The sequence below is a fragment of the Chiloscyllium punctatum genome, chromosome 19 (assembly GCF_047496795.1).
Source record: "Chiloscyllium punctatum isolate Juve2018m chromosome 19, sChiPun1.3, whole genome shotgun sequence".
Classification (NCBI taxonomy): Eukaryota; Metazoa; Chordata; class Chondrichthyes; order Orectolobiformes; family Hemiscylliidae; genus Chiloscyllium; species Chiloscyllium punctatum.
This window is the reverse complement of record NC_092757.1, coordinates 91,295,939-91,322,369: the sequence shown is the minus strand read 5'-3', so window position 1 is coordinate 91,322,369 and position 26,431 is coordinate 91,295,939. Positions and strand designations below refer to the sequence as shown.

At 41.3% G+C, this 26,431-nt stretch overlaps 1 protein-coding gene across 4 annotated transcripts in view; it reads left to right on the top strand.

The window, feature by feature from the left end:
• bcas3 (BCAS3 microtubule associated cell migration factor) overlaps nt 1-26,431 on the top strand; it is a 1,192,206-nt gene that overhangs the window by 586,623 nt on the left and 579,152 nt on the right. For 3 of the 4 annotated variants that reach the window (XM_072590044.1, XM_072590042.1, XM_072590046.1), the window contains one exon: nt 25,245-25,289. The exons of the other annotated variant lie outside the window; for it this stretch is intronic. In XM_072590044.1, coding sequence (XP_072446145.1) covers nt 25,245-25,289 — 45 coding nt within the window. The remainder of the gene's footprint in view (nt 1-25,244; nt 25,290-26,431) is intronic. 4 annotated transcript variants of the gene reach the window in all.

Below are 26,431 nucleotides of genomic sequence, written 5' to 3'. Positions count from 1 at the left end.
CTCCATCTGCTGCTCCTAAGCCCACTGGCCCATCAAAAGGCTAGTAGGTGTATGGTATGCTGGATGATGAGAGAAATTGAGCGTTTGGTTAAGAAAAAGAAGGAAGCATTTGTCAGGTATAGACAGGATAGATCGAGTGAATCTTTAGAGCATACAGGCAGTAGGAGTATACTTAAGAAGGAAACCAGAAGGGCAAAAAAGGGACATTGGATAGCTTTGGCAAATAGGGTTAAAGAGAATCCAAAGGGCTTTTACAAATACATTAAGGATAAAATGGTAACGAGAGAGAAAACAGGGCCTCTCAAAGATCAGCAAGGCAGCCTTTGTGTCGAGCCACAGGAGTTGAGGAAGATACTAAATGAGTATTTTGCATCAGTGTTTACTGTGGAGAAGGATATGAAAGATATAGAATGGAGGGAAATAGATGGTACCATCTTGAAAAATGTCCAAACTACAGAGGAGAAGCTGCTGGATGTCTTGAAATGCATAAAGGTGGATAAGTCCTCTGGAGCTGATCAGGTGTATCCTACAACTCTGTGGTAAGCTAGGGAAGTGATTGCTGGGCCCATTGCTGAGATCTATGTATCATCGATAGTCACAGATGAGGTGTCAGAAGACTGGAGGTTGACTAACATGGTATCACTAAGAAAAGTGATAAGGACAAGCCAGGGAACTACGGTGAGCCTGATCGTTGGTGGACAAGTTGTTGGAGGGAATCCTGAACACAGCAAAGTTCCTCAAGGTAGACTGGTTAACAAGGTTAGATCACATGAGATAGAGGGAGAACCAGCCATTTAGATATAGAACTGGCTCGAAGATAGAAGACAGTGGGTGATGGTGGAGGGTTGCTCTTCAGACTGGAGGCCTGTGACCAGTGGAATGCCACAAGGATTGGTGCTGGGCCCTCTACTTATCATCATTTATATAAATGATGTGGATGTGAACATAGGAGGTATAGTTAGTAAATTTGCAGATGACACCAACATTGGAGGTGTAGTGGACAGCGTAGACCTCAAACCACAAATTGGTGAAGAAGGAAGCTAAGTTTATCTTTCTCTCAATTTCAGATTTATTCATAAAGTAAATAATTAGAAATGTATACTTCTAACTTTGTAAATGATCACTGATGCAGATAAGTCTCTTTATATTAAGGAAAGTAGGGACATGTTGTGACATGCATTTATGGCCATCACATCCTGAGATGAGACTTGAACTCCAAGACCTTCGAATTCCTAAACCATAAGATACCCCCACCACCGCCTTACAATAAATCAATCTGGTTAATCACACCTCCTGACTCAGAAATAGAGATACTATCAGTGTGCCCCAAACCCCACAATTATTATTAATCAATCTATTGCAACTATTTATGACACCTTCTCCAGGGCAGGTGAGAGCTGCATACAGACTTTCTGTGAGGTAGGAGTACTATTTCTATATCACAAGATTCTCTTAAGTTGCTTTATTTGTGCCCAAATAGTCCTCTAATGAATGCCATCTTTAACCTTAATTTATATAATTAACATTCCTGACTTTGGAAGTTTTTGTTCGAGATTTATGAACAAAAAATGAAAGTTGATTTTTATCTCAAGACGGCTGGAGTACAAAGAGTTGGTACCTATATTACAATGATATAAAGCTCTGATTAGACTCCATTTAAGGTATTGTTCCAGGCATCACAACTCAAAGGATATATTGGTCATGAACAGGTAAAGTGCCAGATTCCCAGAATTGCATTAGGTTTCAAAGGGTTAACTTATGAGGAAGGACTGCATTGACGAGACTTGTATTTCCTTCTATATAGAATATTAAGAGGTGATCCAGTTGAGGTGTTCAAGATGCTTAAAGGATTTGAAAGGATAGATTAAAAAGTAATTAATCTGATGGGGGAGTCCAGCAGAAGGAGGGTATAATATAAATTTACAGATATGCCGTTCAGGGCTGACATCAGCAGGAAATTCTCCTTGTAAAATATAGTTGAAATCTGTAAGTTCCCCCTCAAAGAACTGGTATGGGAGACAAGATCAATTAAACATTTCAGAGCTGAAATTAATAGATTAGTATTAGGTAAGGGTATTAAGACTTTGGAACCAATATGCATAAATGTGCTAAGATACAGACCAGCAATATTCTAATTGAACTGTGGAACAGTATCAAGTGACTGAACAGCCTAATCGTATTCCTGCATTCCTGATTGGCTCAAATATGTCTTGTGGATATTTTTCACTTGAATTAGATCAAATTTCAGAGGATTTCCAAAAAGGCCAGTGTGAATCATATTTTCAAAAAAGGAAACAGAATCAAATTCTAGATCTGTAAATCTTAACTTGACTACTGGAAAGTGTTTGAAAATATTATCAAGCATATAATATGAGAGCCTCTGGAATGTCATGGAGCAAGTCAATTATTTATTCATTTATTTATTTGATTAGCTTTAATTAGCTAACTGTCTAAACAGATATTGAAGAGACAACAGTATCTCTAAATAAGCAGATGATCGTTTGTCCATGGAACACATATTTTATCTACATGTCAGGATGACATTAGGATTACCTACAGCATGGAAACAGGCTCTTCGGCCCAACAAGTCCACAGCGACCCACCGAAGCATAACCCACCCAGACCCATTCCCCTATATTTACCCCTTCATCTAACACTACAGGCAATTTAGCATGGCCAATTCACCTAACCTGCACATTTTTGGACTGTGGGAGGAAACCCACACAGACATGGGGAGAATGTACAAACTCCACACAGAGAGTTGCCTGAGGCGGGGATTGAACCCGGGTCTCTGGCAGTGTGAGGCAGCAGTGCGAACCACTGTGCTACCGTGCCACCCAGGAGCAAGGACATTTTGGGAAGGTCATCAAATGAGGCTTTATGGGTAGAACTTTTGAATAAGTGGGGGACAGTCACATTGTTAGGAGTCTCTTGTATGCCCACAAGCAATCAGTGGGCAATTGATGAGCAGATATGTGGTCAATTCACTAAGACATGTAAAAATAACAATAGGATAATGATATCAGGGCTTTTCAACTACCCCAATATTAATTGGGATAATCATAACATAAAAAGATTGGACAGGGTAGATTTCTTGAAGTGTATACAGAAGAGCTTTTTATGTCAACGTATATATGGTCTTACAAGGGTCAGTACAGTGTTGGACTTCATTCTGGGGATTGAAACTGGATTGGTGTTTGAGGTGAAAGTGAGAGAGCACCCTTATGATAGTGACCACAACACTAGACATTTTAAGTTTACCATGAAAAAGGTTGGAATCGAGCCCAGATCCTGGTGCTGTGAGACAATAGTGCTAGCCACTGAGCCACTGTGCCATCAATCTCTGACCAGAGGACTGGCGGGCAACAAGTGCGATTCTTCTTTACCAGAAGTATGGGAGAGATAGCCCAGGGAACTATAGACCAGTGAGTCTAAAATTAATGACAGGGAAACTATTGGAGAAAATATTGAAGGAGAAAATTAATCTCCATTCAGAGAGGTAAGGTTTGATCGGGGATAGTCAGCATGCTTTTGTCAGAGGGAGATCATGACTAACAAGTCTGCTGGAATTTTTCAAAGAGGTATCCAAGTGTTTGGATGATCATAGGGCAGTTAATGTAATTTATATGGTTTTCAGCAAGGCCTTTGACAAGGTTCCACATGGGAGACTGATAAAGAAGGTAAAAGCTCATGGGATCCAGGATAACCTGGCAAGAAGGACCCAAAATTGGTCTAGTGATAGGAGACAGAGTGTGTGGCTTGAGATGCTGTGCAGTGACAACCACAGGCATCAGTGCTGCATCCTCCATTGTTTGTAATATTCAGAAATGATGTAGATGAGAGTGTGGGAGGTAGTTAAGTTTGCAGTTGACACAAAAATTGGCTGGATGGTTGACAGTGAGGAGGAGTGTGTTCGACTACAGGAGGACATAGCTGGATTGGTCAGATGGCAGATCAGCAGTAGATGGAATTTAACCCTGATAAATGTTAGTTGAAACATTTTAAAAAAACAAAACCAGGGAATACTTGATGAATGGCAAAACACTAGGAAGCTCAGAGGAGCAGAGGGAACTTGGGGTGCTTGTCCACAGATCCCTGAAGCTGGAAGAACAGGTTAACAGGGTAGTTAAGAAGGCATCCAGGATGCTTGCTTTAATCAGTTATGGCATAGATTGGTAGAGCAGGATGCTCATGTTGGAACTGTAAACACCTTTGGTTAGGCCACACCTGGAGTACTGTGTGCAGTTCTGGTCACTACTCAATTGGAAGAATATGATTGCACTGGAGGGTGTGCCAAGGAGACTTAACAGGATGGTCCCTGAGATAGCAAATTTCAGCTCTAAAGAGAAACTGGATAAGCACAGGTATTTTTTGCAGCACAGAAGGTTAAGGGGACACCTGATAGAGCTGTATAAGTTTATGAGGGTCATGGACAGAGTGAATAGAAATTGGCCATTAAAGGGCGAATAACAAGGGGACGTAATTTTAAAGTGAAATGCAGGTGTCTCAGAGGGGATTTGAGTCAAAATGTTTTCACCCAGTGTTGGTGTTCTGGAATGCACTGACTTGGAGTATGGTTGAGTTGGGAAAGCTAACATCCATTAAGAGTTCTTGGATGAACACATGAAGTGTCATAACATTCAAGGTTGTGAGCCTAGTGCTGGAAACTGGGAATGATTGTCGTTTATTTTTGTGGTACAGACTTGATACATTTCCACATATCCTACGTATTGGGACTTTGGGTCTATTATATAGAACATCATAGAAACAGAGGATCATAATGTATTAAAATAGATTTGGAAATTGTTGGTGAGTATTAGATCGGGGCAGCTATTTTGTTAACAGTCATTTACCAGTGGAAGACCCCAGTGTTAGTATGGGCTGCTGTTATTTATATTTTTATAACTATTTTAGAGGAAAACAATAACAAATTGGAAGCAGCAGCAATCAATGATTATGAATTGGCACAAATCGAAAAAAATTATTATAACCTTAATCATAGAGGAAGAAGAACAGGCATTTTAATACAGCGAATCATAAGGTTATGAGATTTATCAGAAGGAAGGATGATGTATATTATATGCTAAGTGGGAATATAGTTGTTGGAGAGAGAGCTTGAAGTTTTAGTGGACGAGTTACTAATACCTTCAATATAGTGCTGCTAAAAGGATAAACAGAATGTTGGGATGCATAACAAGGCATTGAACTTATAAAATTAGATGTATACCATTGTATTTGGTCCAAATGAATCTACATCTGGAGTACAAAGCACGCTGTAATCTTCCTGATCTAGTAAGGATATACAGCTATTCAAGAATCTAAGAATGAACCCATTTGCCAATAGTGCAATTTTGTTTGTATAATCTTCAACTTTTTTTTGGACTACTTGAATTTCTAATATTGATGAGTTGTCTCAAAGCTCCATAAACCTTGTTTCTTAGCTCTAATTATTCATCCTGACTCCTGCTTTCTCGACATTAGTTGACTTCATCAATGGGGATGTTGAGTATGAATTAAGCAGGTTAATCTGAATCGTTATAGGGCTCTGGGGTGGATTGGGAGTTTTGGGTACTAGACAAATTCTGTTTTATTTCTTTTCAATTTTAAAAGAGCATTCTGGGATTACGGAGAGTATACTTTCACCACACCTTAACCTTCTGTTTGGGATCTGATTTGTCCATAACTAAAGGAGACACAGATGTAAGTTGTTTAACAAAGGATGGGAATGGTGGTAAGGAAGAATTTATTTTATGCATTGAGTAGTAATAACTTGGAATTTGCTGTCCATGAGGGTAGTAGATGTGGCAATGTTCAGTGGTTTCGAAAGGAAATTGAATGGTAACTCAACACATACCTAGTGGGGTATGGAAAGAAGGCAGTAAATAAAGTTGACTGGATTAGCCTGCAGAGAGCTGGATCAGACTCCATGAACTGACTGTGCTCTTTCCATGTCAAAATTACCTTGTAACACTATTATGATGATGAAGCTACAGTTCATACTTTAGCCCATAGAAGTCAATGTTTACAGAAAAAGGCATGACAATAATATAGGAAGTAAATCTATCTTATTTCCTTCATCTTGGTAGTCATATGTCATGTATAAGTTGCAATCTTATCATTTGAATATTAATGAGAGCATTTACAATTCTGCTTGTTTCTTCCCACCAAAAGTGTATCACAGCACAATACAATTACCATCACAGACAGAGGCAATCTGGATAGCTGTTGTACAATGCAATGGGAATAGAACTATTGCTTTGGTACTAATGGCTGTGAGGCCTTGAAGCAATGAATATGTAGGGTGTCTTCAGCAGATGTTTCAACACTTACTTCCAGGTGCATAAAACAGATGTAATTACACCTGTATGATCAGTAGCTTTAAGTCAGTGCTCTCGGAGTTCAAGGCTCTTTGTGTCCAGCTGTTTAATTTACTAATCACAGATCAGTCACACAGATAGAGGATGCCTCAACAGCTTGATATCTCAATCAATGAAGTGATTTCAGCTACTTAAAAATATATTTTAATTTATTCCTTGTTTATAATTTTAAAGAATTAACTTTTTGAATTTTCACTTTTACACCTCAGTAATGGATAATCTTTCAGTCTGAATAAATGGTGATCTATCATCAGATATTGAGATGTTGAGAACCATACATTTCCTTCTTCTGCCAGAAAAGTTGTCTTGTTTTGGTTGAATTGTGGGAACTCAGTGTCTTTGTATCCACATTGCTATTGATATGGTCACTTTATCCCTGAAAAGAATCCTCTGGGTCAAAACGTTTTGTGTTCCATCCCAAATCTATGGCAACTATACTGAATGAATATTGCTCTCTGAGATGATCTCTTTTAAATGAGTTATTAAATGGATGTTCTGTCTTTACCTTGAAGTGCACATCACAAAATTCATGTCATTCTCTTTACAAAGAGTAACAGAGTTCTCCCTTGTGTTCTGGTCAATATTAATCCCTCAATTAATGTTAGTAAAATATATTATGAGCTCATTAATTCATTACTGTTTGTTGAAGCTTGTTGTGTGCAAATTGGTTGCAGCATTTCTTTTATTGTTTTGTTGTTGTGTCGCCATAGTCTTACCAGACCATAGGGGTTGCTGTCTTATCAGAGAGAAGCAACTGGTGGACTACTAAATCTCAGGCACGGGAGGAAGTTGAGAAGGAAAGCCCTTCATGGTAATCTCTAACCGGTGATGGGAATTGAACCCATGCTGCTGGCATCACACTGCTCTACAAACCAACAAGGTGGCCAACTGAGCTAAAATATTGACTATATTTCAAAAAATACTTTGTGAGATCTTGATGTCCTGAAAGATGCTTTATATATGGAAGATTTTGTTTATATATCTGAGCCTTAATAGTTAACATAATTGAACAGACTGATACTGTGCAGACCCATCATCTGTCTATATGCATTTTCAACAAACATTACTGGATAACACTTAAGAATGAAAATGTGGCTTTTTTTTTCTTGGCTTTATCCAGTTGCAGTGCCCTACCTACTAAGTCAGCTGAGATCGACTCTGGAATAACTGTATGATTTATCTACTCATTTCTGTAACAACTGAGTCATGGAGATAGACAGAAGAGTAGTTGTAGTCTGTCAGCTAGCTGTAAGTCCGAGACAAAGAGTGGTTTTAACCTCTTGCTCCATAACTAATTCAATACAATGTTAATTCCTAAAAGCTAGGACACATTTCCTTCAAATCTTTTCAACTTTTTAAAAATTACAGCAAAGGTTGTGAGTTGCTAGCTAGACCTGCATTTATTGCCTATCTCTAATTGCCCTTGAGAAAGTGGTAGAGATCTGCCTTCTTACACCACTGCTGTCCTTCAGACGTAGGTACACTCATGATACTGTTGCAGGTGGAATTTTGGATTTTCTCTCAGTGACAGTGAAAGGAACAATATATTGTTCAGCACAGTGTGTGAATTGATGAGGAACTTGCAAGTGGTAGCGCTCCCCTGTCCCTGCTGCCCTTCTCTTTCCAGGTGGTGGAGGTTGCAAATTTGGAAAATGCCATTGAAGAAGCCTAGGTAAATTGTAGCATCACATTTTATGGATAGTAATATGTAGAAAGTACATTTTGCTGCCATTATGTGTCGGTGGTGGAGGGAGTGAATGTTGAAGGTGTTAGATAGGATGCCAGCCAAGTGTGTTGCTTTATCCTAAGTGGTGTGAAACTTCTTGAGTGTTGTTGGAGCTGCATTCATCCAGACAAGTGAAAAGTATTCCATCACACTTTTGACTTGTGTCTTCTGGATGGTGGCTAGACTTTGAAGAGTCAGGAAGAGAGTTATTTGCTGTAAAATTTCCAGTCTGTGACCTGCACTTGTTGTTACTGCATTTATATGGCTGATCCAGTTGAGTTTCTGGTCAATGGTAATCCCCAGGAACTTAATAGTGAGGCATTCGGGAAAGGTAATGCCATTAAATGTCAATGGGTGATAGTTAGGCAGTCTCTTTTAGGACATGTTTATTGCCTGTCACTTGAGTGGTGTGAATTTGTCACTTATCAGCCCAAGCTTATATGTTGTCCAGGTCTTGCTGCATTGGATGTTGCCTGTTTCTGTATCTGAGGATTTATGAATGGTACTGGACATTGTGCAATCATCAGTGAACATCCTCATCTCCAACCTTATAGCGGAGGGGAGATCATTATGAAGCAGCTGAAGATAATTGGACCTAGAACAGTACCCTGTGATACGACACCAACCTGCAGAGGTTCCAACCACCACCACCACCACCATCCCCCGCCACATTCCTGATGAAGGCCTTATTCCTGAAACGTCGACTTTCCTGCTGCTTGGATGCTGCCTGACCTGCTCTGCTTTTCCAGCGCCACACTTTTTGACTCTGATCTCCAGCATTTGCTGGGGTCACTTTCACCTCGCAGAGACTTTTCACCTAGCAGAGACTTTTCACCCACTTCCCACTGACTCCAATTTTTCTAGGAATTCTTGATGCCAAACTCAGCCAACTGGTACTTTGATGTCAAGGGCACCCTTATTTCCTGTCTTGAGTTCTGTCTTTTGTACATTTTTGGACCAATGCTGTAATGACATCGGGGCTAAGAGGCCCTGATGAAAGTGAACAGTAGTGAACAGCCAGATACAGCGTGCAGATAGTCTGTGAGAAGGGTTGGACACTTGATAGGGCAAAGGTGCAGTCAGTGTGATGGGTTAAAGTGTCTCTATTTTAATGCAAGAAGTATCAGGAATAAGGGTGATGAACTCAAAGCATGAATCAGTACTTGGAACAATGATCATGTGGCCATTACAGACACTTGGATATCACAGGGACAGGAATGGTTGTTGGATGTTCCAGGGTTTAGATGTTTCAAAAGGAATACAGAGAGAGATGAAAGACGTGGAGGAGAGGAATTGCAAATCAGGGGTAATATCACAGCTGCAGAAAGGGAGATCGCCGAGGATGGTTTATCTACAGAATCAGTACAGGTGGAAGTCAGAAACAGGAAAGGAGCAGTCACTGCATTGGGAGTTTTCTACAGGCCCCCCCCAAGTAGCAACAGAGACATGGTGGAGCAGATTGGGAGCCAGATTTTGGAAAAGTGCAGAAGTAACAGGGTTGTTGTCATGGGTGACTTTAACTTCCCTAATGTTGATTAGAACCTATTTAGTTCAAATAGTTTGAATGGAGCAGTTTTTGTCAGGTGTGCCCGGAAAGGAATCCTGACACAATATGTAGATAGGATGAGTAGAGGGGAGGCCTCTTTGTGCTTGGCAACCAACTTTGCCACGTGTCAGATCTCTCAGTGGGAGAACATTTTGGTGATGGTGATCTCAACTCCATGACCTCGTGGAGAGGGATTGGAGCTGACGGTATAGGAAAGTATTTAATCAGGGGAGGGGGAAATTACAATGCTATTAGGCACCTAAATTAGGAACAGATGTTCTCAGGGAAATGCACAATAGAAATGTGGGGATTGTTTAGGAAACACTTGCTGATACTGCTGGACAGGTTTATCCCACTGAGGCAAGGAAGAGATGGTAGCCAGGAAGAAACTGAAAAATGGATTTAGGAGAGCTAGAGAGGGGCATGAAAAAGCTTTAGCAGGTAGGATTAAAGAAAACCCTAAGGCATTCCACACTTATGTGAGGAACACGAGGATGGCCAGAGTGAGGGGAGGGCCAATCAGGGATAGCAGAAGGGACTTGTGCCAGGAGTCAGAGGAGGTAGGGGAGGTCCTGAGTGAATTCTTTGCTTCAGCATTCACTACTGAGAGGAACCTGGATCTTTCTGAGGACAGCATGAAACAGACTGATATGCTAGAACAGGTTGATGTTAGGAAGGAGGATGTGCTAAACATTTTGAAAAATCTAAGGATAGATAAATCCCCTGGGCCAGATGGGATATACCCAAGGTTACTCCAGGAAGCGAGGGAAGAGATTGCTGTGCCTTTGGCGATGGTCTTTGCGTCCTCACTGTCCAATGGAGTAGTGCCAAATGATTGAAGGATAGCAAATGTTATTTCCTTGTTCAAGAAAGGGAATAGGAATAATCCTGGGAATTACAGATTAGTTAGTCTTACATCAGTGGTGGGCAAGGTTTTAGAGAGGATTCTGAGAGACAGGATTTATGATTACTTGCAAAACCATAGTTTGATAAGAGATAGTCGGCATGGCTTTGTGAGGGGCAGGTCATGCCTCACAAACCTGATTGAATTCTTTGAGGATGTGACAATGCACATTGATGAAGGTAGAGCAGTGGATTTGGTGTACATGGATTTTGGCAAGACATTTGATTAGGTTCCCCATGTAGACTGATTCAGAAAGTAAGGAAGCATGGTTTACAGGGAAATTTGGATGTTTGATTCCAGAATTGGCTGGCCCATAGAAGACAGGATGGCGTTGATTGAAAGTATTCAGCCTGGAGTTCGGTGACCAGTGGTGTTCCACAGGGATCGGTTCTGCGACCTCTACTCATTGTGATTCTTATAAATAACTTTGATGAGGAAGCGGAAGGCTTGGTTAGTAAATTTGCTGATGACAAGATGGTTGGTGGAGTTGTGGATAGTGTGGAGGGCTGTTGTAGGTTGCAATGGGACATTGACAGGATGCAGAATTGGGCTGATAAGTGGCAGATGGAGTTCGACCTGGAAAAGTGTGAAGTGGTTCATTTTGGAAGGTTGAATTTGAATGCAGAATACAGGATTAAAGGCAGGATTCTTGGTAGTGTGGAGAAACAGAGGGATCTTGGAGTCCAAGTCCATAGATCTCTCAAAGTTGCCACCCAAATTGATAGGGTTGTTAAGAAGGTGTGCAGTGTGTTGGCTTTCATTAGCAGGGAGATTGAGTTTAAGAGCCACAGGATTATGCTGCAACTGTATAGAGCCCTCGTTATAGCACACTTGGAATATTGAGTCAGTTCTGGTTGCCTCATTATAGGAAAGATGTGGAAGTTTTAGTGAGGGTGCAGAGGAGATTTACCAGGATGCTGCCTGGACTGGAGGGCATGTCTTATGAAGAAAGGTTGAGGAAGCTAGGGCTTTTCTTATTGGAGCAAAAAAGGATGAGGTGACTTGATAGAGGTGTACAAGATGTTGAGAGGGTGGGTGCATGGAATGCACTGCCAGCAGTGGTAGTAGAGTCAGATGCATGAGAAACATTTAAGTGACTCTTGGATAGGCACATGGAAGACAGTTTAATGAAGGATATGTAGGTTAGTCTGATCTTTAACTACGATAAAAGGCTGGCACAATATCGATGGCCTTAGGGCCTGTATTGTGCTGTACTGTTCTATGAAACACAAACTGAGCATCAATGAGCAGGTTATTGTTATAAAGGTGCTCCCTGGTAGCACTTTTAATGGTACCATCCATCATTTTACTGATGATTAAGAGTAGTGTTCCATCTAACTTTTTTTCTGCTAGACGAATTTCCAGAAGCAGAAACGAGTACATCAGCATGATGATCAGCATGTGTGGAACATGGCTGTGCAGTTTAGTCTGAACATAGACTTGTAGATTTGTCATGCTTTTTGTGGGCTAGACTTACCTGGACGTACCTAGTTCCAACTAAGTTGAACATTTTAGGAAGGTGCACGGTTAACTTTGGAGTACGTCATCTGTACTATTGTTGGAATGTTGCCAAAACACATAGCAGTTGTGACCTAAAGTAATTTCAGCCTTTTCTTGATATCATATGGAGTAAACCCAATTGGCTGAAGACTGATATTTGTGATCCTGGACACCTCAGGATGAGACCAGGATGGATTATTCACTTGGCTCTTTTGACTGAAAATGGGTGCAAATACTTTAGCCTTTTGGTTTGCACTGATATGATGGGGTCCTCCATCATTAAAAATTGGGATGATTGTGGAGCCTCATCCACCACTGATGTATTAATTGTCTGCCATCATGCACAACTAAATGTAGCAGAACTGCTGAGTTTAGATCTGAGGTGTGTTGTGGCATAGTTTATATCTCTCTATTATGTTTCTGTCTCTCATATCCTCCTGCCCATTTCATTGAGCTAGAATTGATCCTTGGCCTGCTGGTAATGGTAGAGTGGAGTTTGTGCCAGGCCATGAAGTTACAGATTATGTTTGAAAACAATTCTGCTGCAGCTTATTCCCCATTGCATCTCATGGATATGCATTCCTGAATTGCTGAAGTGTTTGAAGTTTATTCCATTCAGCAGTGTGGTAGTGCCACCATAATAAAGATTATCCTTGTTATGTATTATAGACAATACAAAAATTCAAGAAGACATTGACACGTTAATGGAGTTGGTAGATGAAGTTCAATTCTGTGAAGTGTGAGGTAAAACACTTTGGTTCAAAAAAAAGAGGGACAACATAAAATAAAGGCTACTATTCCTAAAGGCAGCAGAGAAATGTGGGTGTACAAATGCATAAGTCATTAAAGGTGGCAGGTCAAGTAGAGAGAGCTTTTAATAAAAGTAGTGTTCTAGACTTTAGTCATAGGAATGTAGAATACAGCAGCTGTGAGGTTATGCTGAACTTATACTGGTTAGATCTCAGCTGGAGTGTTGTGTACAGTTCTGGGTGCCACACTTTATGAAACATTTAATGCATTAGAGAGTGTGCAGAAAATGTTGATGGGACTGATACCAAGGATGAAAACTTCAATTGAGGATAGATTTGGGAAGTTGGGATTGTTTTCCTTGGAGAGGAGATGGTTGTGGGTAGATTTAATAGACATTGCTAAAATCCATAGTAGATGGAAACATATTATTCACATGGATACAAGGGTTGAGAACGATGGTGCAATATTAAGGTATCCCACAAATTAAGTTCATATGGGATGAGAAAAGTCTTTTCGCACAGCAAATGGCTCGGATTTGGAATGCAATGCCTGGAAGTGTGGTGGAGGCAGGTTCAACTGAGATATTCAGAAGGGTTTTGGATGATCATTAAGTAGAAACAATGAGAAGGATTATGGGTAATAAGCAAGATTTTGGCACAATGTCAACATGTTCAGAAAACTGCACAGAAATAATGGGCTAAATAGTTAGCTATTGCTTTGCATCAGTGCACTACATCAGTCTCACAGAACAGTATCTGAATAGGGGGAATGGTACAGCAGGGATGGAAATGGAGTCATGTGGGAGGGTGTTCTTCCATGACCATGAGCACTCTGGCTCCAAGAGGGGAACAGTAAGTGACCTGGTCACATTTGACGTGGTCAGCTATTATACCAGGGGCTGATTGGTAAAGATGGACAAGTGCAGTCTCATGTGGATGGGTTGGGAGCAAAGCCAATTAGGCTTATGGGAAGAGGTACTAAAAAAGGGATTTGGATATTTGAGGTCTCACTGACACTTCAAGCCAGAGTCTGGAAGCTGCTAGTGAAGAGCACTCACTATTGCCTTCCATTGTTCTGGAAATACAAAGTGATTCAATTGGGTGATCCCTTCAAAATGGGAAGAAAATAGCTGTAACAGCACTTGGAGTGGGGAGGTTGACAAGTAACTCAACCTTTGAGGGGTCTTCAATACTGACCAATGTGAGGGTTTTAATGGAAAACATCATTACACAGACCCAAGCATTGTACTGTAGAATCCCTAATCTCTGGCCCTCCAAATGCTTTTGCACTTGTTTATTATACACCTCTATACTCCAGACATCATTACCACCTAATTCACACTAGTATTTATGGACACAGAGACCAGGGGAAGAATAAGGATGTTGTAGAACAAGGGGCAATGGTCTCACAGAACGGATTGCCCTGCAAATGCCTTGTTCTTCTTGCTTCCAGATGCTATTGTAGGCTCCAAAACAGACATTAATCCATGGTACAGCCTGTGTGGCCATGAAATTACACAAAATGCTGACACAATTACCTTTGGTGCTGCAATGGGAGACAAACAACCAGATATAAAGTCCATGCAGTGGCATTTAGAAAACTGCCAAATAATGTACAACATAATGTCAAATCTGTGTGACCAAAGATTCTTTGATAAGTGTTCTTCTTCTCCTTCTTCCCACATTATCTTAGTGTACCCCTAGTTCCAAAAACTGGGATTTAGGGATCCTGCTCAGCAGTGGTGCCTATCTGCCCTGGTGATTCACTTGGGTGGGGCTTTTGTGACAGATGAGCCAGACATGCTGAGAGTCTTCTTGCCAGATGCAACTTGATCCTCCTTGGCATCAACTTCCAAAGGTTGGAGGGGACGAGGCAGGATGGAGTTGTAAATGAAGGGCTCAGCTAATTTTAAAAAGATGGTGGGCCACTGATTCTGGTTGTTCAGCAGGTATCTGCTGAGAGACAAATCATTCTCAGAGCCCCACCTGATAAAATGGGGCTACAATCAAATGCAAGGGACTCCAAATGAATGGGATAGGTTGTCAAGGTAAGACATAGCCAGAAATACTGCTTGGCCTTACGATGGAAATGCTTCCAAAAACTCAACACAACTTGCCCTGAGCCAAAAATCCATAACCATCGAATCCCTACAGTGTGAAAACAGGCCATTTGGCCCAACAATTCCACACCAACCCTCCGAACAGTAACCCACCCAGACCCATTCCCCTACATTTATCCCTGACCTACACATTCCTGAACACTATCGGCAATTTAGCCTGGCCAATCCACCTAACCTGTACATCATTGGATTGTGGAGGAAACCCATACAGACACATACAGACAATGTACAAACTCCACACAGACAGTCGCCCGAGGGCTGGAATCAAACCCAGGTCCCTGGTGCTGTGAGGCAGCAGTGCTAACCACTGAGTCACTGTACTGCACTATGCTGTACATTTGCAGCAGAGAACTTCGTATGAGGCAGCATCAGAAAGTGAAGATTTAGTTAGTAGATTCTTGTATCCTGGCAACCCTTAGTTTTCCAAAAATGGGTTGACCTAAGACAGAAACTGACCTAAGTAAATAATAAACTTCAATGGTCAGGGACAGATGAATTATTGACAGTTAATGTTATATTTAATGCTGATGTTTCATAATCGTATTTTGGTTAAAAATTACATCCACTAAGAATAACTGCCTCTCGGACTGATGCAAAGGCTGTCACTTAATATTCTCAACAAATTTTGAACAGACATGTTTCACCTGTTAATTGAATTTCTGTCCATATTTGGGATGGAGTCCATATCTAGTTAGTTTCTCTGAGGAGAATTAATTGTTTAAATTAATATTTTTGCATTTTGCCTGCAAAAGTGTAGATTTAGGAAGAAAGAAGGAAGTCCCATTGTTAACAGCTTAATTTTGATGCTGTTCCTTTATTATCTGACACATTTGAGCCATCACACAAAAGTTCCCCAGTTTCCCCAGCAATTGGAATGATATAGTTGGTGGATGCGCACCATAAAAATCAAACCGCACGGTGGCTCAGTGGTTAGCACTACTGCCTCACAGTGTCAGGGACTCGGGTTCAATTCTAACCTTGTGAAGTGTGCACGTTCTCCTTGTGTCTGCATGGGTTTCCTCTGGGTGCTCTGGTTTCCTCCTACAGTCCAGAGATGTGCATGCTGGGTGGATTGGCCATGCTGAATTGCCCATAGCATCCAGGGATGTACATGCTAGGTGGGTCAGCCATGGGAAATGCAGAGTAACAGGGTTAGGTTAAGATGGTGGGCTGCTCTTCGGAAAGTCAGTGTGGACTTCATGGGCTAAATGGATTGCTTCCACACTGTTGGGATTCTATGATCTTCCACGATAAGATTAAGTCCCTTACTTGTGTCTGACCATGTGCTTTGCCCACTGTAATAAAACTTGTGACAAGTGCAAGCAGATGCGAAACTTGGTTAAAGTTAATGATTCAACTTCCTCACTACCAGGTTTGAAAGTTAATTGTTACCTTTTGATTATAAAGAAATAATAGATACCCTGGAGTTATTCTAGGATAATAATTGAATTGAGCATATTAGCAAACATCATAAACTAGAATTGTTAAGCTTGAATGGTTTATAATTGTCAAGTGAACATAAGATTAGAACTTTGCCTAAGAATCACTTGAAGCTGATTTTTACAAGCGCAATGTTCATATTAAGGGGTGTTATTTAATTATGCATCTTGGTTTTTAACCAACAGTCGTTACTTAATATTTTTGATTGCTGAGGAACATGAGAAATAGGAACATCAGTGGACCATGCAGCCCTGCAAGCTTGCTTCTCAGTTCAGACAATTCAGGCCAATTTTTCATTTTTGATGTAGGTATTCAGAATCAGGAAATTTGTCAATGTTTCAATCCTGCCTCTTTGCTGGTAGTTTTCAAATATGGTATCTGAATTATGGGCATAAGCCCTTCTTCAGGCTTATGCCCGAAACACCGATTCTCCTGCTCCTTGGATGCTGCCTGACCTGCTGCGCTTTTCCAGCAACACATTTTTCAGCTCTGATCTCCAGCATCTGCAGTCCTCGCCTTTTCCTAGTTGATTTTAACTTACTGTGAATTGTCTTGCAAGGATGCCTTCCTTGAAGAAGGTCTCTTCCTCCCTCTACAAGGATTTCAGTGAGTCCCTCTCTCACTGGACCCTCCAGGTCATCTCCTCTACCCTGAAGCAAAAGAGTCCTGAAGAAGGGCTTATGCCCGAAACGTCAATTCTCCTGCTCCTTGGACGCTGCCTGACCTGCTGCGCTTTTCCAGTAACACATTTTTCAGCTCTGATCTCCAGCATCTGCAGACCTCACTTTCTCCTATCTGAATTATGGGACAAAGTGGGCCATATTAAAAAACTTGGTTCAGTTTAAGTATGCCACCCATTTCTGGAGATGAATAAGAGGACCCTTAAACCTCGCCCCCAACTCTTTGATCTCACATCACCTATTTCTCTAGTCACTCCCCAACCCACTCACCCAGTCTCCACTATAAACAGAACTCACAAATCCCCCAATAACAATTTGAAGTCTTTAAGTTTTCCTAACCGTGATGTTTTTTACATTTTGATTTCACATTCACTTTGGAAATATCCTGTCAAGAAAACAGTTTAAACTTCTTTAAAAGGATCAATGTAGCAGTGTTTTTGTAGTAGTTTTGTGGAGAAGCCAGACTCAAGCCGAAGAAACTGAGGGAAAGGTCTATTCAATAAAAAAGTAGTTTGGCATAACATTTGAGCTTGCAGTCTGGCCAAAATACTTCAGAGATTTTCTTTATTGGACAGGATAAGAAGTTTTTCATTGTCGACTGCATTCATAATACATTAATGATTCCAGCTGTACAATTGTTTCAGAATCCAATATATAATACAATAAGACCATAGGAAATAAGAGCAAATATAGGTTGTTGGCCCTTCAAGCCTGCTCTACCGTTCATTCAGATATTCCTCACATCCAGTTTCCTGTCTTTTCCCCATAACTCTTATTTCCATGCTGATCAAGAACCTATATATCTCAGCCTCAAATATGCTGAAAAGTTCTGACAAAATTCTTCATGAAGATGAAAAGTGAGGAAGTTGACTCTGTGACTAGGGTCCTGAATCTTAATAAGGGAAACAATGATAGTATGAGCCGTGAGTTGATTATGAAGGATTGGGAAATGTTACTGAAAGGAATGATAGTGGATAGGCAATGGCAAACATTCAAAGAGCAAATGGGTGAAGTACAAAAATTGTTTATTCCTGTCTAGCACAGGAGTACAAAGAGAACGGTGGTCAAACCATGGTTTATGAAGTAAGTTAGTGATAGTATTAGATGCAAAAAAGAGGCATTAAAGTGAATGGGATTGGGTGTAGTGTATTGACATGGGTAGAAAACTGGTCAGCGGAAAATAAACAATGAGTAGGAATAAATAGGGCTTTTTCCGAAAGGCATGCAGCCACTAGTGGGATACCATAGAGATCAGTCCTAGGATCCCAACTGTTCACAATATATGTTGATGATTTAGATGAGGAAACTGGAATGAAACATCTCAAAATGTGCAAATGACACAAAGCTGGGTGAAAGAATGTGTTGTGAGGAAGATGCAGAGATGTTGCAGCATGATTTGGACAGGCTGAGTGAGCCAGCAAATGCGTAGAAGATGTACTACAATGTGGATAAATATGAGGTTATCCACTTTGGTAGCAAAAATACGAATGCAGATTATTGTTTGAATGGCTGCAAATTGAAAGAGGGCAATAGAATCATAGAGTCATAGAGATGTACAGCATGGAAACAGACCCTTTGGTCCAACCCGTCCATGCCAACCAGATATCCCAACCCAATCTAGTCCCACCTGCCAGCACCCGGCCCTTATCCCTCCAAACCCTTCCTATTCATAAACCCATCCAAATACCTCTTAAATGTTGCAATTGTACCAGCCTCCACCACTTCCTCTGGCAGCTCATTCCATACACATACCACCCTCTGTGTGAAAAAGTTGCTCCGTGGTCTCTTTTATACCTTTCCCCTCTCACCCTAAACCTGTGCCCTCTAGTTCTGGACTCCCCAACCCCAGAGAAAAGACTTTGCCTATTTACCCTACCCATCCCCCTCATAATTTTGTAAACCTTTATAAGGTCACTCCTCAGCCTCCGATGCTCCAGAGAAAACAGCCCAGCCTGTTCAGCCTCTCCCTGTAGCTCAAATCCTTTAACCCTGGCAACATCCTTGTAGATCTTTTCTGAACCCTTTCAAGTTTCACAACATCTTTCCCATAGGAAGGAGACCAGAATTGCACACAATATTCCAACAGTGGCCTAACCAATGTCCTGTACAGCCGCAACATAACCTCCCAACTCCTGTACTCAATACTCTGACTAATAAAGGAAAACATACCAAATGCCTTCTTCACTATCCTATCTACCTGTGACTCCACTTTCAAGGAGCTATGAACCTGCACTCCAAGGTCTCTTTGTTCAGCAACACTCCCTAGGACCTTACCATTAAGTGCATAAGTCCTGCTAAGATTTGCTTTCCCAAAATGCAGCACCTTGCATTTATCTGAATTAAACTCCATGTGCCATTTCTCAGCCCATTGGCCCATCTGGTCCAGATCCTGTTGTAATCTGAGGTAACCCTCTTCGCTGTTCACTATACCTCCAATTTTGGTGTCATCTGCAAACTTACTAACTGCACCTCTTACGCTCGCATCCAAATCATTTATGTAAATGACAAAAAGTAGAGGATCCGGCACTGATCCTTGTGGCACTCCACTGGTCACAGGCCTCCAGTCTGAAAAACAACCCTCCACCACCACCCTCTGTCTTCTACCTTTGAGCCAGTTCTGTATCCAAATGGCTAGTTCCCCCGTATTCTGTGGGATCTAACCTTGCTAATGAGTCTCCCATGGGGAACTTTGTCGAACGCCTTACTAAAGTCCATATAGATCACATCTGCTACTCTGCTCTCATCAATCCTCTTTGTTACTTCTTCAAAAAACTCAATCAAGTTTGTGAGACATGATTTCCCACGCTCAATGCCATGTTGACTTTCCCTAATCAGTCCTTGCCTTTCCAAATACATGTACATCCTGTCCCTCAGGATTCCCTCCAACAACTTGCCCACCACTGAGGTCAGGCTCATTGGTCTGTAGTTCACTGGCTTGTCCTTACCACCTTTCTTAAACTGTGGCATCACATTGGCCAATGTCCAGTCTTCTGGCACCTCACCTGTGACTATTGATGATACAAATATCTCAGCAAGAGACCCAGCAATCACTTCTCTAGCTTTCCACAGAGTTCTAGGATACACCTGATCAGGTCCTGGGGATTTATCCACCTTCACCTAATTCAAGACATCCAGCACTTCCTCCTCTGTAATCTGGACATTTTGCAAGATGTCACCATCTATTTCCCTACAGTCTATATTTTCTATATCCTTTTCCACAGTAAATACTGATGCAAAATATTCATTTAGTATCTCCCCCATTTTCTGCAGCTCCACACAAAGGTCGCCTTGCTGATCTTTGAGGGGCCCTATTCTCTCCCTAGTTACCCTTTTGACCTTAATGTATTTGTTAAAACTCTTTGGATTCTCCTTAATTTTATTTGCCAAAGCTATCTCATGTCCCCTTTTTGCCCTCCTGATTTCCCTCTTCAGTATACTCCTACTTTCTTTATACTCTTCTAAGGATTCACTCGATCTATCCTGTCTATACCTGACATATGCTTCCTTCTTTTTCTTAACCAAACCCTCAATTTCTTTAGTCATCCAGCATTCCCTATACCTACCAGCCTTCCCTTTCACCCTGACAGGAATATGTGCAATGAGACCTGGGAGTTCTTGTGCACCAGTTGCTAAAAACATGCAGGTACAGTGGGCAGTAAAGAAGACGAACTACATATTGGCTTCCATAATGAGAGGATTCGCTTATAGGAACAAGAATGTCTTGTTGCAATTACACAGGGCATTTGTGAAACCACATCTAGAATGTTCTACGTAGTTTTTATTTCCTTGTCTGAGGAAGGATGTTCTTGCGAGAGAGGAAGTGCAGTGAAAGTTCACTAAATTGATTTGTGGCAAGGCAAGACCGACATGGGACAGATTGGGTCAGTTCGAATTGTATTTGTCGTGATTGTAACAAGATCGGCCAGGTGGACCTCATAGAATATGAGTTCCGTGGTCCAATTAGGGAGCCTAGGCTGTTTACTCTGAGAGCTGGCCCTGAGGAAGGCAGATCAGTGTCAAGTACTATACATATGTAAATAAAGGGTAACTTACTGACAGGATACGGGCCTCTGTGGATTTATTTCAGTATTCACTGGTGTTTAGAAGATTGAAGTGGCATCTCATAGAAACCTATAAAATTCTAACAGAACTAAACAGGTTAGATGCAGGAAGCATGTTCCCAATCGGTGAGGGAAACCAGAACAGGGATGATGGAGTAAATGTGGAGTAAGTCTTTTAGGATTGAGATGAGGAGAGATTTCTTTACACAGAGTGATGAGCCTGTAGAATTCACTACCACAAAAGTGGTTGAATCTAAAACATTATTGCTTTCAAGAAGGAAGTAGATTTAGTTTGTGGCTAAAGGGATAAAAGGCTGTGGTGGGAGCGCAAGCTTTGGATATTGAGCTTGATGATCACACATAACCATGTTGAATGGCAGAGCAGACTCATCGGGTTGAATGCCCTATTCCTGCTCCTATCTTCTACATTGCTCTCTGTGACAAGGAGTTCCAAAGACTCCACAAAAGGAAGAAAGATCCTATGAGGAGGCAGGGATGGCCGTGGCTGACAAGGGAAGTTGAGAAACATATAAGATTAAAAGAGAAAAAGTATAACAAAGCAAAGTGGGAAAACGGAGGACTGGGAAGCTTTTAAAGAACAACAGAGGATTACTAAGAAGGAAACACGCAGAGAAAAAATGAGGTACAAAGGTAAACTGGCCAAAAATATAAAGGAGGATAGTAAAAGCTTTTTTAAGTAAGTGAAAGGCAAAAAAATGGTTAAGACTAAAATTGGGCCCTTGAAGACAGAAACAGGGGAACAAAGAAATGGCAGAAGAATTGAATTGGTACTTCAGATCTGTGTTGACTGGGGAAGACACAAGCAATCTCCCTGAGGTAACAGTGGCTGAAGAACCTGAACTTAAGGGCATTTATATTTGTCAGGAATTGATGTTGGAGAGACTGTTAGGTCTGAAGGCTGATATGTCCCTGGGGCCTGATGGTCTACATCCCAGGGTACTGAAGGAGGTGGCTCTAGAAATCGAGGATGCGTTGGTGATTATTTTCCAGAGTTCGATAGATTCAGGATCAGTTCTTGTGGATTGGAGGGTGGCTAATGTTGTACCACTTTTTAAGAAAGGGGCGAGAGAGAAAGCAGGAAATTTTAGACCAGTTAGTCTGACCTCAGTGGTAGGAAAGATGCTGGAGTCTATTATAAAGGATGAAATTACGACACATCTGGATGGTAGTAACAGGATAGGTCAGAGTCAGAATGGATTTATGAAGGGGAAATCATACTTGACTAATCTTCTGGAATTTTTTGAGGGTATAACTCTGAAGATGGACAAGAGAGATCCAGTAGATGTAGTGTACCTGGACTTTCAGAAAGCCTTTGATAAAGTCCCACATAGGAGGTTAGTGAGCAAAATTAGGGCGCATGGTATTGGGGGCAAAGTACTGGCTTGGATTGAAAGTTGGTTGGCTGATAGGAAACAAAGAGTAGTGATAAACGGCTCCCTTTCGGAATGGCAGGCGGTGACCAGTGGGGTACCGCAGGGATCAGTGCTGGGACTGCAGTTTTTACAATATATGTTAATGATATAGAAGATGGTATGAATAGTAACATTAGCAAATTTGCTGATGATACAAAGCTGGGTGGCAGGGTGAAATGTGAGGAGGATGTTAAGAGATTACAGGGTGACCTGGACAGGTTAGGTGAGTGGACAGATGCATGGCAGATGCAGTTTAATGTGGATAAATGTATGGTTATCCACTTTGGTGGCAAGAACAGGAAGGAAGATTACTACCTAAATGGAATCAATTTAGGTAAAGGGGCAGTACAAGAGATCTGGGTGTTCTTGTACGCCTGTCAATGAAGGTAAGCATGCAGGTACAGCAGGTAGTGAAGAAAGCTAATAGCATGCTGGCCTTCATAACGAAGAGGGATTGAGTATAGAAGCAAGGTGGTTCGCCTGCAGCTGTACAGGGCCCTCGTGAGACTGCACCTGGAATATTATGTGCAGTTCTGGTCTCCAAATTTGAGGAAAGACATTCTGGCTATTGAGGGAGTGCAGCGTAGGTTCACGAGGTCAATTCCTGGAATGGCGGGACTATCTTACGCTGAAAGATTGGAGCGACTGGGCTTGTATACCCTTGAGTTTAGAAGACTGAGAGGGGATCTGATTGAGACATATAAGATTATTAAAGGATTGGACACTGTGGAGGCAGGAAACATGTTTCTGCTGATGGGTGAGTCCCGAACCAGAGGACACCGCTTAAAAATAAGGGCTAGGCCATTTAGGACAGAGATGAGGAGAAACATCTTCACCCAGAGAGTCGTGGGTGTGTGGAGTGCTCTGCCCCAGAAGGCAGTGGAGGCCCAGTCTCTGGATTCGTTTAAGAAAGAGTTGGATAGAGCTCTCCAAGATAGTGGAATCAAGGGTTATGGAGATAAGGCAGGAACAGGATACTGATTAGGAATGATCAGCCATGATCATATTGAATGGTGGTGCAGGCTCAAAGGGCAGAATGGCCTACTCCTGCACCTATTGTCTATTTTCTATTGACTCACAACACTGAGAGAAGAAATTCCTCCTCATTTCAGTCTTAAAATGCTACCCCTTTAGAAGCTCCCATGAGAGGAAACATCCTCTTCGCATTTACCCTGTCAAGCCCTTTAAGAATCCTACATGTTTCAATGAGATCACCTCACATTCTTCTAAACTCCATTGATCTGTTTAGTCTTTGCTGATAAGACAAATCCTTCCATACCAGGGTTCATTCTTGTGAACTGTCTGTAAATCACCTCCAATGAAATATATTTCCTTAAATAAAGTGAGCAAAACTGCTCCCAGATGTGTTGTCACCAAGCCCTTGTACAGTTGCAGTCAGATTTCCCTATTCTGGTACATCCACACTCTTGAAATAAGGACTAACATTCTATTAGCCTTGCTGATTACTTGCTACACCTGTGTGCTAGCTTTCTGTGTTTTGTGCACAAGTACCCCAAAGCAACTTTGCACTGCAGCTTTCTGACGTTTTCTCCATTTATTAGCTGTCTTCCAGTTGCCTTCCTCTGGAACTTTTTGATAATAGGTCACAATACTGAGTCATTTATAGAGATCCAATATAATCACAAAACAATCTCTATATATTATATAACGTTTGTATACAGGAGTACATTGAATTTCTACCATTGCTGCACTCATCAGAGATGCAAACTTTATACAAACACTGACATCATCATGAGAACAGACTATTGGACTCTCTAAACACTAACTTCTCGATCAACAACACAGCTTGTACTACTCTCAAATACTATTTCTTCTGTGACAGGCTCAGTTTACAGTGCACTTGGAAATGTAAACACAACATGACATATCCAAAGGTGAATCATTATCTTGTACATGGTGTATACTTTTCATTTTTAAAATTGTAAGCCAATGGTGTGGTAATGGAAACAGATTTTAATGAAATAAAAGCAGAAAATTCTGGAATTGTACAGCATATCTGTTCATGTCTGGAAATTGAAAATAACCATGAACATTTCACGTGTGATCTGTGAGTCGTGACAAAAGGGCCTAGTAATTTTTTTTCCATTTTTTGATGGGACAAAGACACCTCCAGAAAGGCTAGCATTTGTTGCTCATCATGAATGGCTTGCTTGGCCATTTCAGAGGGCAGTTACAAGTTGAACATTTTTCTGTGGATTGAGAGTCACATGTAGGCCAAACTGGGTAAAGATAGCAGATTTCCTTCAGTAAACAGCATTTGTGAAACAGTTGTCTAAGTACTAATCAATGATAATTTAATAGTCACCATTACTAAGGCAACTTTGTATTCTGGATTTATTGGCTGAATTTAAATTCTACCAGGTGCCAGGGATTGAACCTATGTCCCCAGAGGATTAGCTTGACCTCTGGATTACATTTTGAATTAACCCTCCCAGTGTGAACTTCTCATTCAGTTGGTTTGGAGACTGTCAAGTCATCTGCTGACCAAAAAAAGGTGCAATTTCCTGCATTATTTTCACTTTTTCACTATCTGCACTTCTTCCTATTCATTGCGACTCAATGAGATGAGAATGTGACCAAAATATTACTTCAGATTGGTCCTTATTTGAGAGACATTTTCTTTTGATTGTTGGATTAATTCTTTTTTTTATCTTTCTCCCCCCACCCACCCCCCCAACTTACGGAAGACCTTACCTGTTTGGGGCAGGATGTTTTTCCCTAAAAGCTCCATGGTGAGTTCCCAGAAATAATTCCAGCATGCCTCCACTGCATCATCTGTATGGCATTGCTTCAGTTAATGAAGTCAACATTTTCTTCCTCATTTTTCTTCTCCCTTGTATGAAGCATTTGCATGGGCTACTCTATAGATACAGGCACCAAGCAACCAGAAACAGCTGCAGGCATGGTTGAAGAGTAATGCAAAATTGGAACAGAATGTGCAAATTACAAGAAGGCACTCATGAAAATACAAAAGTTTTAAGCAGCGTCTTTTCATTTGCTTTTTCTGGAATTGGCTATTTTGTGGTGCTTTTGATGTCAATATGAATTGTTAGTGCGTGCTGAATACTATGTTATGTAACTACGTAGTCCCACAATCTAGTTATGGTCTTAGAACATGCATTTATCACCTAATTTTTGTCTTTGATTTTAATCCTGTTGCGTAACTCTGAATTTTCCAGTTTTTTAAATTCCCTGCCATCTCCTTTCCGATGTCTAAACCTTTTCTCCAGGACCAGGGAGGCTCAGCACATTGGTTTCAAACTCCCTCCAAGAGTTAATGCAGTGCTACCTACTGGCATTAATTCCATTTCTGCACACTCATTAAAGTGAGTTTCATAATTGTCTAGAGCAGGTGCTGCTTGAGTTAGATACAAAGTTCCCTCTGTTATCTCACTGTATGCTCCCAGGACAGATACAGCATAGGTTAGATTAAAGCCCCTTTACGTAATCTCATCAAACTCTCCTGGGACATGGATTAGCTATGGATTAAAACTCCTCTGCACTGTTGCTTCAAATATTTCAAATCCAACACCGACTTTGTATTTAAGCCTGCCAACAAGAGTGGCGCTGTTGTCGTCTTATGTACTGATCCTATGTTGCAGAGGCTGAACACCAGCTCTCAGATACCTCCTCCTATCACCCCCGGGCCATGACCCCACCATGGAACATCAGGCCACTGTATTTGCAATGGTCACTAACCTTATTTCATCTGATGATCTCCCCTGCACTACCTCCAAGCTCATGGTCTCCCAACCCCAAACAGCCCGCTTCTACTTCCTTCTCAAAATCCTTAGACAGGTCTGCCCAGACAGACACATTGTTTCTGCCTGCTCCTGCCCCAAAGAACTAATCTCTTCCTATTTCATTTCAATCT